The sequence below is a fragment of the Rhinichthys klamathensis genome, unplaced genomic scaffold (genome assembly GCF_029890125.1).
Source record: "Rhinichthys klamathensis goyatoka isolate OS25496 unplaced genomic scaffold, OSU_Roscu_1.1 h1tg000036l_1, whole genome shotgun sequence".
Lineage (NCBI taxonomy): Eukaryota > Metazoa > Chordata > Actinopteri > Cypriniformes > Leuciscidae > Rhinichthys > Rhinichthys klamathensis.
Genome location: NW_026606584.1, coordinates 4,235,544 through 4,249,127, shown reverse-complemented (window position 1 = coordinate 4,249,127; position 13,584 = coordinate 4,235,544). Strand labels below are relative to the sequence as shown.

Sequence of the window (13,584 nt, the reverse complement as noted above, 5' to 3'; positions counted from 1 at the left end):
CGAGAACGCACTCCCTGAAATAGGTTCGAAGGTGCAAACGATAATCTGTTATCTCTGTGCAAACCTCAAAAACGCAAACCCGCGGAAATGCAGACGGCGCGCACATGCGCATCACGTTTTCAATCCATAGGTACGCGCGTTTGAATATATATGTGCGCAGGCGTGTAGTCCTTCACAAATCAACCCTCAACAAACTACTTGTCTGGTCTTAAAAATTTATAATACGGAAATTTTTTGTTGTGTCTGCGTAGCAAAGCGAACCGGAATTATACCGACATCGTTTTATTTGTACAGAGGTAAAGGGAGGGAGGCCTGAAACAGCTGAAAGACATGGAGCGAATAAATGACTGAAGATATCACTCTCATTTGTCTTTGTCTTGTAAAAACAGAGTAAAAGGAAAGAGATCTGAATGTAATAATGATGACAAGATGTTGACATGTCAGCATGATGCTGATGGCAGAAAGCAGGCTTAGAAAGGTAGGTTTAGGACAATTTACTGTATATGTAATCCTGCTTATGTGACCACTCGCAAATATGTGCACAAGAGACAGTAATGCATACAAAGTATATTTATGTGGGTGGAACCAAAGTCTATTACAAATTCCAGAAAAAGTGACACCTGATAGTGAGAGTCACAGGCATCAGCATTGTGTGTGTGACTGGCAGTGGGCTCTGTCCTCGTGATGAGTGATGAGTCAGGCAGCTCATGCTGGGCAGAAGCCTCAAGCAAATGTCATCGCCTCTAACGTGCCACTGACTAACACCCTGCTGCTCCCAGATGCCATCTATGACTGCACACACATTTCTGTTAACGGCAGCCCCACAGCCAAATTGCACTCTATCCATTCAGCCAACTTACTTTCTTCATTTGTTTCCAATCATGAGTAATGTACCTGGTCTCCAGGAGCTGTATGTTTTATGGAGCACAATTTAACTCCTCGCTAGCTGAAGGTGTAATTTACTATCAGTGTGAATCTAGGTAGGCTGTAACTTTCTTGCTTTGACATGGTTCTTTTCAACATTGTGATACATGTACCACTCAAAACAGCACACATACTGGGTTTCAATTCCACAATGTCGACCTCTGAGACATTAATTTCAGTCCCAACTTTGCACACATCTTTCAGAGCGAGACAGCTTGGTAATTGCTTAGCAGCTACCTGACTTCAGTTCCCATAGCACATTACAGTAAAAATAATCACACTTTTTATACTTAAAACTAAATAACAGTTTGTTTTTGAGATCAAGCATATTGTGCCAAGTTTGAAGTCAATAATGCCGTGTCTCATAACTAATCGCAAAGCCCCAAATTGCATTATGCAGAAATGGAAATGTCATTTGAGAGCTTTAGCAGAGCAATATATTTGGTGAATGACATATTTCAGTCTGTTGATCACAAAACTATTGCATGGCTTTATAAGAATATTGCACACGTCATGCGGACCACTTCTATGTTTGTTTGTTTGCTTTTATAAAAATATTTTATCAAGTCTCTTCAGAAGACCTGGATTACCGCTTGATTCATATGGATTACTTTCACAATGTCTTTGTGCAATTTTTGATACATTAAGTTTTTGGTCACATGGAATTTCAGTGGATGGACAAAAATGTTGAGAGGATATTAAAAATATCTTTATTTGTAGAACAGAAGTCTTTTGGGTTCGGAACAAGATGAGGGTGATAAAATGATGACATCATTTTCATATTTGGGTGACCTATCGCTTTAAATAGGTCCAGAAAACATCTAAACAGTAACTATGTATTCATTATGGTGAAAAGAGTCAGTATTAGATGCATGTGGGCATCTGTCAACTGAAAGTGCTTTGCCTATCGTCACCCTGCCACTTGCAGCTCAATGATTACAAGAAAATGCTCTGAAGTTGTTGATGTTCATTCTCTTCACTTTCCATTAGGACACAAAAGTCAGACAATAGAACGGCAGAAAATGGAATGGCACACCTTAACAGAAGTGCTCTGTCTTTGAAACGATTTGCATTGTGAAAAGCACTATACAATTAAACGTGAATTTAAAGCAGCACTAGGTTACTTTTCAACCTTCATAATATACTTCCACGTCTCTTGTGATGGTACATCGACTTACAATAGGTTGAATGACACGTCTGCCATAGCCTGACGGGGTCTGTAGCGTTTTTAATCGTACTTTTAAACTTCGGGTTTCGGGTAGTAACCGGCGAACAAAGAGAACTACAAAATTCGACTGCTTTACGGCATATACGTCACTTCCACCACCACCCCCACTTCCTTAAAATCGGACGTGCGAGCCAAATGTTATAGTCATGGCCGAAGCAGCACAGAAAAACAAGAAAGCAAAGGTTTTATCGGAGCAAAGCAAAAAGAGAAAAAGAGAAAGTGATCGCGTTAAAGGCAGAACGAGGATCAACGTTGGGCCAGCATTTTCTCGCTGGCGTGAGCTGAAGGAGGAGGAGGGGTGCCCGACCGATGCGGACTTGAAAAAAAAAAAAAAAATCTAACGAAAGCCTGTGTCTAAACGGCGTGCACAAGTTTGGTCGGGGCTACATTCTTGCAAGTAAATATAAGTTGTACAAAATCATATTTTAGGATACCTAACATGTCTGTGATATTTGTTTATTTGTCTTGCCTCAAGCTATAATGCAAATCGATTTGTAAAATTTGCAGATTCATTTATGGTAGCTTGATATTATAATATTGACGATATATGGTTATTATCAACCACTCAAACATTGCATTGAAGTATCATATAGATTCAGTAAAACGGTAACCAATAGACTAGGCTACTATAATGACGCTGGCTTGTAAACGTGATCATCGCGATCATTTGTTGTTAGAAAAAAATAAAACCCATGAAATTATATTCATATGAGATGCTGAAATATATGCCACTGTACCTGGGATGAAGACATTTCACACGCGACGCAAGCAGAACACCTGCATGTGACCTCCTCCTACAGTGTTCAGGGCTATCATGGTTGTCAACAAATGCACGTGCATGTAGGATGACAGAGTTTACGACAGTAGTAGAGGTCTAGAGGACAATACTGTTTCCCAACTGTAGGGGGACCCCACCCCGACAGCAAAAGTTCCCTGTTGTTACTTTAATTAAATCTGTCCTCAGATAACTGTGTGGGCCATTAATGTCTCTCCTCCTGTGATGTCACACAAGAGTAATCAACCAGAATTAAGTTTTGCATGTAAATGTGGGATGCTTTTGAGTATCAGAAAAGTGGTGTGAACAGGAAGCCAAGCAAGGGAACATAAATTAATTTCCAGCTGAAAAGTAATACAAGTAATAATGTATGTTCAACCCGGAAATTTAATCTGTGTCGGTCACAAAAATAAATAAACAAATAATATGATAGAGTTTACTACTCCAACTCAATCATTTCAAGTTATCCAAAGCACAAGGACAGCCTCAGGCTCTATCCTTTAAAACTAAGCAAACCAACTATATCCATAAAAAAAAAAAAGTGCATTTGAGACCTCAAAGCTGCACCAATGTGATGGCATCGCTGTGATGAGTTTCATTATCTGTTTCTATTATTCACAACAAAGTCCTTTCATGTGCTAAGCAGAGGGAAGCTGACTAAGACATCACTAAGTAGTTAAGATACTAATAGACAAAATGTGATTACATAATAATTACAAGAGCATTCTTAACAAGGATGCATATACTATTGTGTAAAACCTTTAAAAAAGTTTTGAAGACACTTTGCATACAGATAAATAACAGGATAATATAAGGCTGCCATTATAAACCACACAGGAAACCGAACACCAGACTGTGAAGAGTGCTGTTATTATGCAATCTTTGGAAATAATTAGCATTAGACCCTATGGAAAGAAAGTGTGGATCAAAAAAAAAAAAAAAAACCTTGTCCTGTGTGAGAGGAAGTCTGTCCTAGGACGACAACATGCACATGCGTCAGATTTGTTATCAAACATGCGCTTGACATAAATGTTCATTTTTTTTATTTGTACGTTAACATGTTTTTCATTGTCTTAACTCTGGTTGTGGTGGGAAAAATTGCCGATCTCTGACAGAGATTGTAAGCTTATTTCAGTTTACAGATGAAATGGAGAAAGAGGAAGCAGAGGGGTTAGAGCTGTCATGATCTCATCAAGAGCTTTTCATCTGCAGAATGCTCAAAGATCTGCCTCTCTTCCTCCATCCAATCCCATCATGCCTCAGGGGTCCCAGGGCTCTTATACAGGAAAAAGTTCAAACATGAACTTAAAGGTTGCAAAGGTCAACTTCAGATCACTGAAAAAGTTCTGTTTAGAACAATTTAGTTTTCTTTAGTCTTTTATAAATAAATCGAAATACCATTTCTAAATAGTTTCAACAGAGCTAATTAGTTTGTTTATTTGAAGATAACTGTAAAGTGTTTGCAGCTAGAGAATCATAGAATTCATGAGAAGAACCAACAAGTCGACGAGACAAAACAAATTAGGATTAAAACAAGCATAAATTGATTTGTTTCAGTGCAACCACGGGCACATGATAGAACTGCATGGAATTCATAATAACATAAATGCATAAGATTTTCATGGCTTTTTTCAGCTATGCATGATTACTGGATAAAAATTATTTAAAGGTCCCCTGACATGGGGTTATTTTATTATTTTATAATGTTTCCTGGGTTGCCCTTATAATGTTAGTATGTTTTTTAGATCAAAAATAGTCATAATTTAGAAATAAAAGGCATTTTTCCTAGCCTGATTTTAGCCTCTGATTTGAACGCTCTGTTTGAAGGGGCGTGTCTGCTGTGGGATTCAGTGTAACCGGCCACTGCTGTGATTGGCTGACATGCTTGCATATTACATGTGAAACTCTCTCAAATACTTTTACTACAGCTATTATACGTTTTTACTATTACAGCTATCGAGATTAACGAATCGTGAGAAGTTTTTAAAGTATTTAGATCTATTCCCATCACATAAAATGTTGCCGTGATGAGCATTGAGCAAGCAGATGACAGTCTGTTGATCGCAAGAATGAAGATCTTATCATTGCAACGCAGTTTCTGCACTCTCTCTAATGCTTTCACCAATGCAAACACGATGATGTACTTACAGTAAGAGCTTCGTTGTGCAGAGTAACGTGCGTCATTGATTTCATAACGAGTTGTCCAGATAAACTCGCGCTGTGTGGACAGATTGTTCTTTGATTGCTTTCTGTATAATTTGTTCACAATTTAAATAAGATTATTTTTCATCCTACTAAAAGAAACGATGTGAAGTTGATATTTTAGTCACTGGCTTGACTTATGCATAAACAGTATTGAACGATTTTGAGAGAAAGATTACCTGTCTGAACTTGAACAATTAGGCTACACATCAGAAATTGTTGCTTGGTAGCTGATCGATTTATTTTCAGACGTTCATCGAGGCCAGCTCTGTATTGGCCCAAGTTGAGGAAACAGTCGTCGGTGAAATGTTTGGACCATACAAAACTTGGGAAGTTGTGTCGGCGCATTTCCAGAGAAAATAAAATTAACCCATTGTTTCTTCAGAGGCTCGGATGAAGGAACTAAAAAATACTTTTGTGTTCATTTGTACATCCGAACACTGATCAACTGCCATGCTTCGCTCGTTTGCAAGCCATGATATCTCTCGAGGAAAAACTCAAATCGTGCTCGCGCCTTCGTAATTCCTAGCTCATTTTCTCATGGTGAGCCAAATTCTCTGGGCGGGCAAAGCAGAGAAAGGGGAGGTTACCTTTTCTCCGTATGACGTCATACGAAGGAGATTCAAGATCAGCCCGTCTGAGCTTTCATTTTCTCAAAGGCAGAGAAAGATAGCCAAAGCTCGGTTTACACCGATTGAAATTTCTAGCCACTGGGGGACCATATACAGGCTAGGGGAACTCATATTAATGTTAAAAAACCTCAGAAAGTGAAAATTTCATGTCAGGGGACCTTTAAAATAATTGTGATTGCACTCACAAAGATAATTTCCTAGTGATTATTTTTTTATTTAACCAGAAGTAAAAAGAAAAAAGAAAAAGAAAAAGAAAGAAAAAAAGGCAGAGAACAAAAGAATGGAGAACAGAAAATACAAAAAGAAAACTGAAAAGAGAGACGAAAAAGTCTAGACAGGCAGCCAAAAAAATAAATAAATAAATAAAAAACCTACTTCTCAATCAAGTCCAAGGTCACTCCTGGCACCAGCTTTGCACTCTTCTGCATACAGAACCTTAGAGGAAAAAAGGAAACTCTGTGAGAGAGGAAATACACAGACACTCCTTTTTAACTTCTGCCTCATTCAATTTCACCCACTGCTTTATATGAACTCATTCATAATTACTCAAACTAGGCTTGACATCTTAGCACTGACCTCTCTACACCCAGCCTCGAATCTTTCATACATCTCCACACAGACATGCATAAAACGCAAAAAACTTAACTAACCCTGTAAGTTATGGCACTTTTCCACTGCATGGTACGGTACGGCACGGCTCGGCTAGGTTTGCTTTTCCATTGCAGTTTAGTACCGCTTCAAATTATGGGATTACAGACTGATTGTTATAGTTGTGCCGCTTCTACTGCCGTGACGTAAACGCGACATAAACAAACGCACAACACAGAAGCAATGGAGCATATCAATTGAATGGTGTTCTTGATTCTCAGCATGTGGATGTTTTTCACTGCAAGAGGAAGAAGTCAGTTTGTTTGTTCGGGTTTGGTGTCTCCTGTTGCAAATCCAATGACGCTGTTAGTGACGATTCACTCTGACCAATCAGTGATCTGCAGTGTTTACATGTCACATTTTATCGGTAAGCTAAGGCTGGCTTGGAACCTCAACCGAGGTGGTACTATTTAATGAGCCGTACCGAGTCGTCCCAAGCAGTGGAAAAGCGCCAAAGTGAGCCATATAATGCAGTGGAAAAGCTCATTTAATAGGAGCTTTATTTTACACACACACCAACACGTTGTGATTTCATGTTTCATGGGGACTCTCCATAGACATAAATATTTTTATACGGTGCAAACTTGTATTCTATCCCCTAACCCTACCCATCAGTGTAGGGCCTACATTTTTACATTTTCAAAAAATATATAATTTAGTATGATTTATAAGCTGTTTTCCTCATGGGGACCAAAAAATGTCCCCACAAGGACAAGGACTTTGGATATTGCCATTTTTGTGGGGGCATTTTGTCCCCATAATGTAGTTAACCAGGCCCAGAATGATCAGAATGATCTGGATTTGGAAAATCCTATGTTTTGCTATCCAGGATCAGGTGATCCATCTTACTTTTGCGCCAGTTTTTCAAATCAAAATTAGATTGGATCACTCTGATCCTGATACACACTTTTTCAAATTACCAAATTTGGATTACTAGTGCTTTTCGGAGCCCCCAAAGGGACACGGTGATGGAAAGATGGTGGAAAAATATATATATTTCACTGTTTTTGCGTTCCCTCAGAAAAGTTTAGTGTTGCGTTCACCCGAGAAACTTTGCGTTCGCAAATAACAAATAACTTTTGACTGGTTCATCTTTTTCAATCCTTTTTTTTTTCTTTTGAACAACCCATTTTTAGGATTTGATCCAATCCGATCCCAAAATCATATCAGATTACTTTTGAACAACTGGCCCCAGGAGATTAATTTAAGGTGGTGCCGCCTTTTTTGAAAGAAAGAAAGAAAGAAAGAAAGAAAGAAAGAAAGAAAGAAACAAACAAACAAACAAACAAACAAACAAACAAACTCATCTGACTGCAGATAATCGGGACAACACTTTTTTCTCAGGCACTCTAACTGCGTCAGACAAGAGCCAACAGCTTTCAAACAAGAGTCAACAGCTTTCAAACAGGTCTTTCGAAACAAGTCTCACATTATTTAAAATTATGTTGTTGTTTTTTTGTTGTTGTTGATGTTGTTTCTTTGATTGCACACTCCACGTGGTAAAATGTACCAACAATAACATTTAACAAATATAGCTGCAAGCAGCCATTACCGGGGCCAAGCGCAAAAGCAGACGACAAGACATGCCAACATGGCTGGGAGTTTCAGACCAACTGCAGCAATGAGCAATTAAAGACATTTAAAAATTAATTTAGGGAAAATGGCTTAAACATGATATATACAGTAACTTATAAAATTATTTAATGGTTTATCACTTTCGACCAATAGGTGGCGCAGTTACGAAATGTATGTGGTGTGGTCAGAGTGAGGTGGCAATGACACATACAAAGTTTGGTGTCAAAATGTCAAGGCATTGCAGAGATAAAGACTTAATAGTCATTTTGGCAGCATGCCTCAACTTTGCTGCTGCGGTATACGAAAACGGTTACGTCTATCGTCACGAAATCCATAACTTTTAGTCGGCATGGTCTGGAGATGATATGATTCGATCTTGGTGAAAATCGGACGAATGGTTTAGGAGAAGTTCGAAAAAGAAGGTTTTGAAAGTAAATAAAGATGGCGGACAGGAAGTTCGTCCAAATACGTCAAACTTGGTATCTATGTTCTCGGCATGACCCAAGGAGTCTGTTAAGACCAGTGTCATTACAATAAGCATATTTTTTCAAAAGGTATTAGCATTTTTGGAATTTTAATTTTAACTTTTGACCAACAGGTGGCGCTGTCTCGAAATCTTTTGAGTACCTACAAGGCAAGGTGCTGGTAACAAATTCTGAGTTTCGTAATGTTACAGCAATGTGCTCATTAAGTATAGCATTTCTCATCACAAAACTGCATTGAAATCAATGGGATTTTCATGTTTTATTCCATTATAGCGCCACCAAGAGGCTCAGTCCTACAATTTTTTTCATGTGTCCTCAGAGTGAGCCCCTACATCTGTGTGTCAATTTTGGTGAAGATATCTCAATTCACTTCAGAGTTATAGACATTTATGTGAAAAAACACGTAAAAAATGACTGACACGTGACTTTGATTGAATTTTACGACCCCTTACTATCAATACTTTGGCATTGGGGCATTGGCGTATGGCTATCGACCTATGTTTCCAAACTTCTGACGGTGGTTTCGTCTCGATCGGACTAGCGGTTTCGAAGATATCGGCAAATGTTTTTTAAGCGCTAAATCACAACGCTACACAAACCGTAAGTCGAAACCTAGCATGTTTGGTATCTGTGGACTCGGCAAGGATTCAGGACCTCAACGAGATGACTCCCGTGAAAATAAGTCAACCACAGCCAGAGTTATAAGCATTTGAAAAATAAAATTTACCACTAGGTGGCGCTGTTTCGAAACTTCTCAGGCTCCTTCGGGGCATCGTACCGATGACCCATACCGAGTTTCGTAACAATTCGTTCATGCGTTCAAAAAATACAGCATTTTAGCACATAATTCAAAATGGCCGACAGCCAAAATGGCCGATCTGGGAAAATTGGATATCAGTCGACTCGGCATGATGCCCTGAATCTAAAGAGACCACTTTTATGATTTTTGGACAAACCGTTCAGAAGTTATATGAGCGAAAATAGCCGTTTTTCATATCTCCGGACCAGTAGGTGGCGCTGCGCCGAAACGCAGCATGTAGCCTCAGGTCATGCTTGTGATGACATGTACCAAGTTTGGTCTGAATACGATTAAGCGTTGCGGAGATACAGCCTTACGTCTGTTTTCGCAAGCGCTACGTAAAATTAATTTGCGCGTTTATCGAAAACCGTTAAGCGAATCAACTTGAATTCCATAACTTTTTGTCGGCACTGCCTGGGGATGATCTGGTGCTATTTTGGTGAGAATCGGACAAACCGTCTAGGACGAGTTCGCAAAAGTAGGTTTTTAAACAATTCAAAATGGCGGCCATATTTTTATGACGGAAAATGACGTCATAGGGTGGGATCGAATCGTCATGAGCTCACGAATCAGAGGAAAAAAGAATTTTGTTGATAGGCCTTACAGTTCAAAAGTTATTAGCATAATGATTTTGAAATTTTGGACAGGTGGTGGCGCTAGAGGCAATGAGTTAGAGACACCAAAATTGGTGCAATTACTGTTGGGACTGTCCTCTATCAGAATGTCAAACCGGAACAACTTTCCCGGATACGGTTCTATGGGCTGCCATAGACGCCCAGTCGGAAGAAGAAGAAGAAGAAGAAGAAGAAGAAGAATAATAAATATAGCTGCAAGCAGCCATTACCGGGGCCAAGCGCAAGAAGCGGCAACAGATGCCCTCATGGGTGGGAGTGGCAGACCAATTGCAGCAAGGAGCAATTAAAGACATTTTAAGATAATTTTGGGCAAATGGCTAAAAAATCATATATACAGTAACTTTTAAGATGATTTAATGGATTATCACTTTCGACCAATAGGTGGCGCAGTTACGAAATCGATGTGATGTGGTCAGAGTGAGGTGACAATGACACATACAAAGTTTAGTGTCATTTTGGCAGCATGCCTCAACTTTGCTGCTGCGGTATACGAAAACGGTTTCCTCTATCGTCACGAAATCCATAACTTTTAGTCGGCACGGTATGGAGATGACACGATTCGATTTTGGTGAAAATCGGACGAATGGTCTAGGAGAAGTTCGAAAAAGAAGGTTCTGAAAGTAAATAAAGATGGCGGACAGGAAGTTCGTCCAAATACGTCAAACTTGGTATCTATGTTCTCGGCATGACCCAAGGAATCTATTAAGACCAGTGTCATTACAATAAGCACATTTTTAAAAAAGTTATTAGCATTTTTGGAAATGTAATTTTAACTTTTGACCAACAGGTGGCGCTGTCTTGAAATCTTTTGAGTACCTTCAAGGCAAGGTGCTGGTAACAAATTCTGAGTTTCGTAATGTTACAGCAATGTGTTCATTAAGTATAGCATTTCACATCACAAAACTGCATTGAAATCAATGGGATTTTCATGTTTTGTTCTATTATAGCGCCACCAAGAGGCAAAATCCCACAATTTTTTTAATGTGTCCTCAGAGTAAGCCCCTACATCTGTGTGTCAATTTTGGTGAAGATATCTCGATTAACTTCAGAGTTATAGACATTTATGTGAAAAAACACGTAAAAAATGACCGCTACGTGACTTTGATTGAATTTTACGACCCCTTACTATCAATATTTTGGCATTTGGGCATTGGCGTATAGCTATCGACCTATGTTTCCAATTTTCTGACGGTGGTTTCGTCTCGATCGGACTAACGGTTTAGAAGATATCGGCAAATGTTTTTTAAGCGCTAAATCACAACGCTACACAAACCGTAAGTCGAAACCTAGCATATTTGGTATCTCTGGACTCGGCAACGATTCAGGACCTCAACAAGATGACTCCCGTGAAAATAAGTCAACCACAGCCAGAGTTATAAGCATTTGAAAAATAAATTTTACCACTAGGTGGCGCTGTTTCGAAACTTCTCAGGCTCCTTCAGGGCATCGTACTGATGACCCATACCGAGTTTCGTAACAATTCGTTCATGCGTTAAAAAAATACAGCATTTAGCACATAATTCAAAATGGCCGACAGCCAAAATGGCCGATCTGGGAAAATTGGATATCAGTCGACTCGGCATGACGCCCTGAATCTAAAGAGACCACTTTTATGATTTTTGGACAAACCGTTCAGAAGTTATGAGCGAAAATAGCCGTTTTTCATATCTCCGGACCAGTAGGTGGCGCTGCGCCGAAACGCAGCATGTAGCCTCAGGTCATGCTTGTGATGACATGTACCAAGTTTGGTCTGAATACGATTAAGCGTTGCGGAGATACAGCCTTACGTCTGTTTTCGCAAGCGCTACGTAAAATTAATTTGCGCGTTTATCGAAAACCGTTAAGCGAATCAACTTGAATTCCATAACTTTTTGTCGGCACTGCCTGGGGATGATCTGGTGCAATTTTGGTGAGAATCGGACAAACCGTCTAGGACGAGTTCGCAAAAGTAGGTTTTTTAAACAATTCAAAATGGCGGCCATATTTTTATGACGGAAAATGACGTCATAGGGTGGGATCGAATCGTCGTGAGCTCAGGAATCAGAGGAAAAAAGAATTTTGTTGATAGGCCTTACAGTTCAAAAGTTATTAGCATAATGATTTTGAAATTTTGGACAGGTGGTGGCGCTAGAGGCAATGAGTTAGAGACACCAAAATTGGTGCAATTACTGTTGGGACTGTCCTCTATCAGAATGTCAAACCGGAACAACTTTCCCGGATACGGTTCTATGGGCTGCCATAGACGCCCAGTCGGAAGAAGAAGAAGAAGAAGAAGAAGAAGAAGAAGAAGAAATATAGCTGCAAGCAGCCATTACCGGGGCCAAGCGCAAGAAGCGGCAACAGATGCCCTCATGGGTGGGAGTGGCAGACCAATTGCAGCAAGGAGCAATTAAAGACATTTTAAGATAATTTTGGGCAAATGGCTAAAAAATCATATATACAGTAACTTTTAAGATGATTTAATGGATTATCACTTTCGACCAATAGGTGGCGCAGTTACGAAATCGATGTGATGTGGTCAGAGTGAGGTGACAATGACACATACAAAGTTTGGTGTCAAAATGTGAAGGCATTGCAGACATAAAGACTTAATAGTCATTTTGGCAGCATGCCTCAACTTTGCTGCTGCGGTATACGAAAACGGTTTCCTCTATCGTCACGAAATCCATAACTTTTAGTCGGCACGGTATGGAGATGACACGATTCGATTTTGGTGAAAATCGGACGAATGGTCTAGGAGAAGTTCGAAAAAGAAGGTTCTGAAAGTAAATAAAGATGGCGGACAGGAAGTTCGTCCAAATACGTCAAACTTGGTATCTATGTTCTCGGCATGACCCAAGGAATCTATTAAGACCAGTGTCATTACAATAAGCACATTTTTAAAAAAGTTATTAGCATTTTTGGAAATGTAATTTTAACTTTTGACCAACAGGTGGCGCTGTCTTGAAATCGTTTGAGTACCTTCAAGGCAAGGTGCTGGTAACAAATTCTGAGTTTCGTAATGTTACAGCAATGTGTTCATTAAGTATAGCATTTCACATCACAAAACTGCATTGAAATCAATGGGATTTTCATGTTTTGTTCTATTATAGCGCCACCAAGAGGCAAAATCCCACAATTCTTTTCATGTGTCCTCAGAGTGAGCCCCTACATCTGTGTGTCAATTTTGGTGAAGATATCTCGATTAACTTCAGAGTTATAGACATTTATGTGAAAAAACACGTAAAAAATGACCGCTACGTGACTTTGTTTGAATTTTACGACCCCTTACTATCAATATTTTGGCATTTGGGCATTGGCGTATAGCTATCGACCTATGTTTCCAATTTTCTGACGGTGGTTTCGTCTCGATCGGACTAACGGTTTCGAAGATATCGGCAAATGTTTTTTAAGCGCTAAATCACAACGCTACACAAACCGTAAGTCGAAACCTAGCATATTTGGTATCTCTGGACTCGGCAACGATTCAGGACCTCAACGAGATGACTCCCGTGAAAATAAGTCAACCACAGCCAGAGTTATAAGCATTTGAAAAATAAATTTTACCACTAGGTGGCGCTGTTTCGAAACTTCTCAGGCTCCTTCAGGGCATCGTACTGATGACCCATACCGAGTTTCGTAACAATTCGTTCATGCGTTCAAAAAATACAGCATTTTAGCACATAATTCAAAATGGCCGAC

At 39.5% G+C, this 13,584-nt stretch overlaps 1 protein-coding gene across 8 annotated transcripts in view; it reads right to left on the bottom strand.

Annotated features, from left to right (window-relative positions):
• rptor (regulatory associated protein of MTOR, complex 1) overlaps positions 1 to 13,584 on the bottom strand; it is a 378,992-nt gene that overhangs the window by 184,171 nt on the left and 181,237 nt on the right. For all 8 annotated transcript variants that reach the window (XM_056246142.1, XM_056246144.1, XM_056246143.1 and 5 more), the window contains one exon: positions 6,137 to 6,196. In XM_056246142.1, coding sequence (XP_056102117.1) covers positions 6,137 to 6,196 — 60 coding nt within the window. The remainder of the gene's footprint in view (positions 1 to 6,136; positions 6,197 to 13,584) is intronic.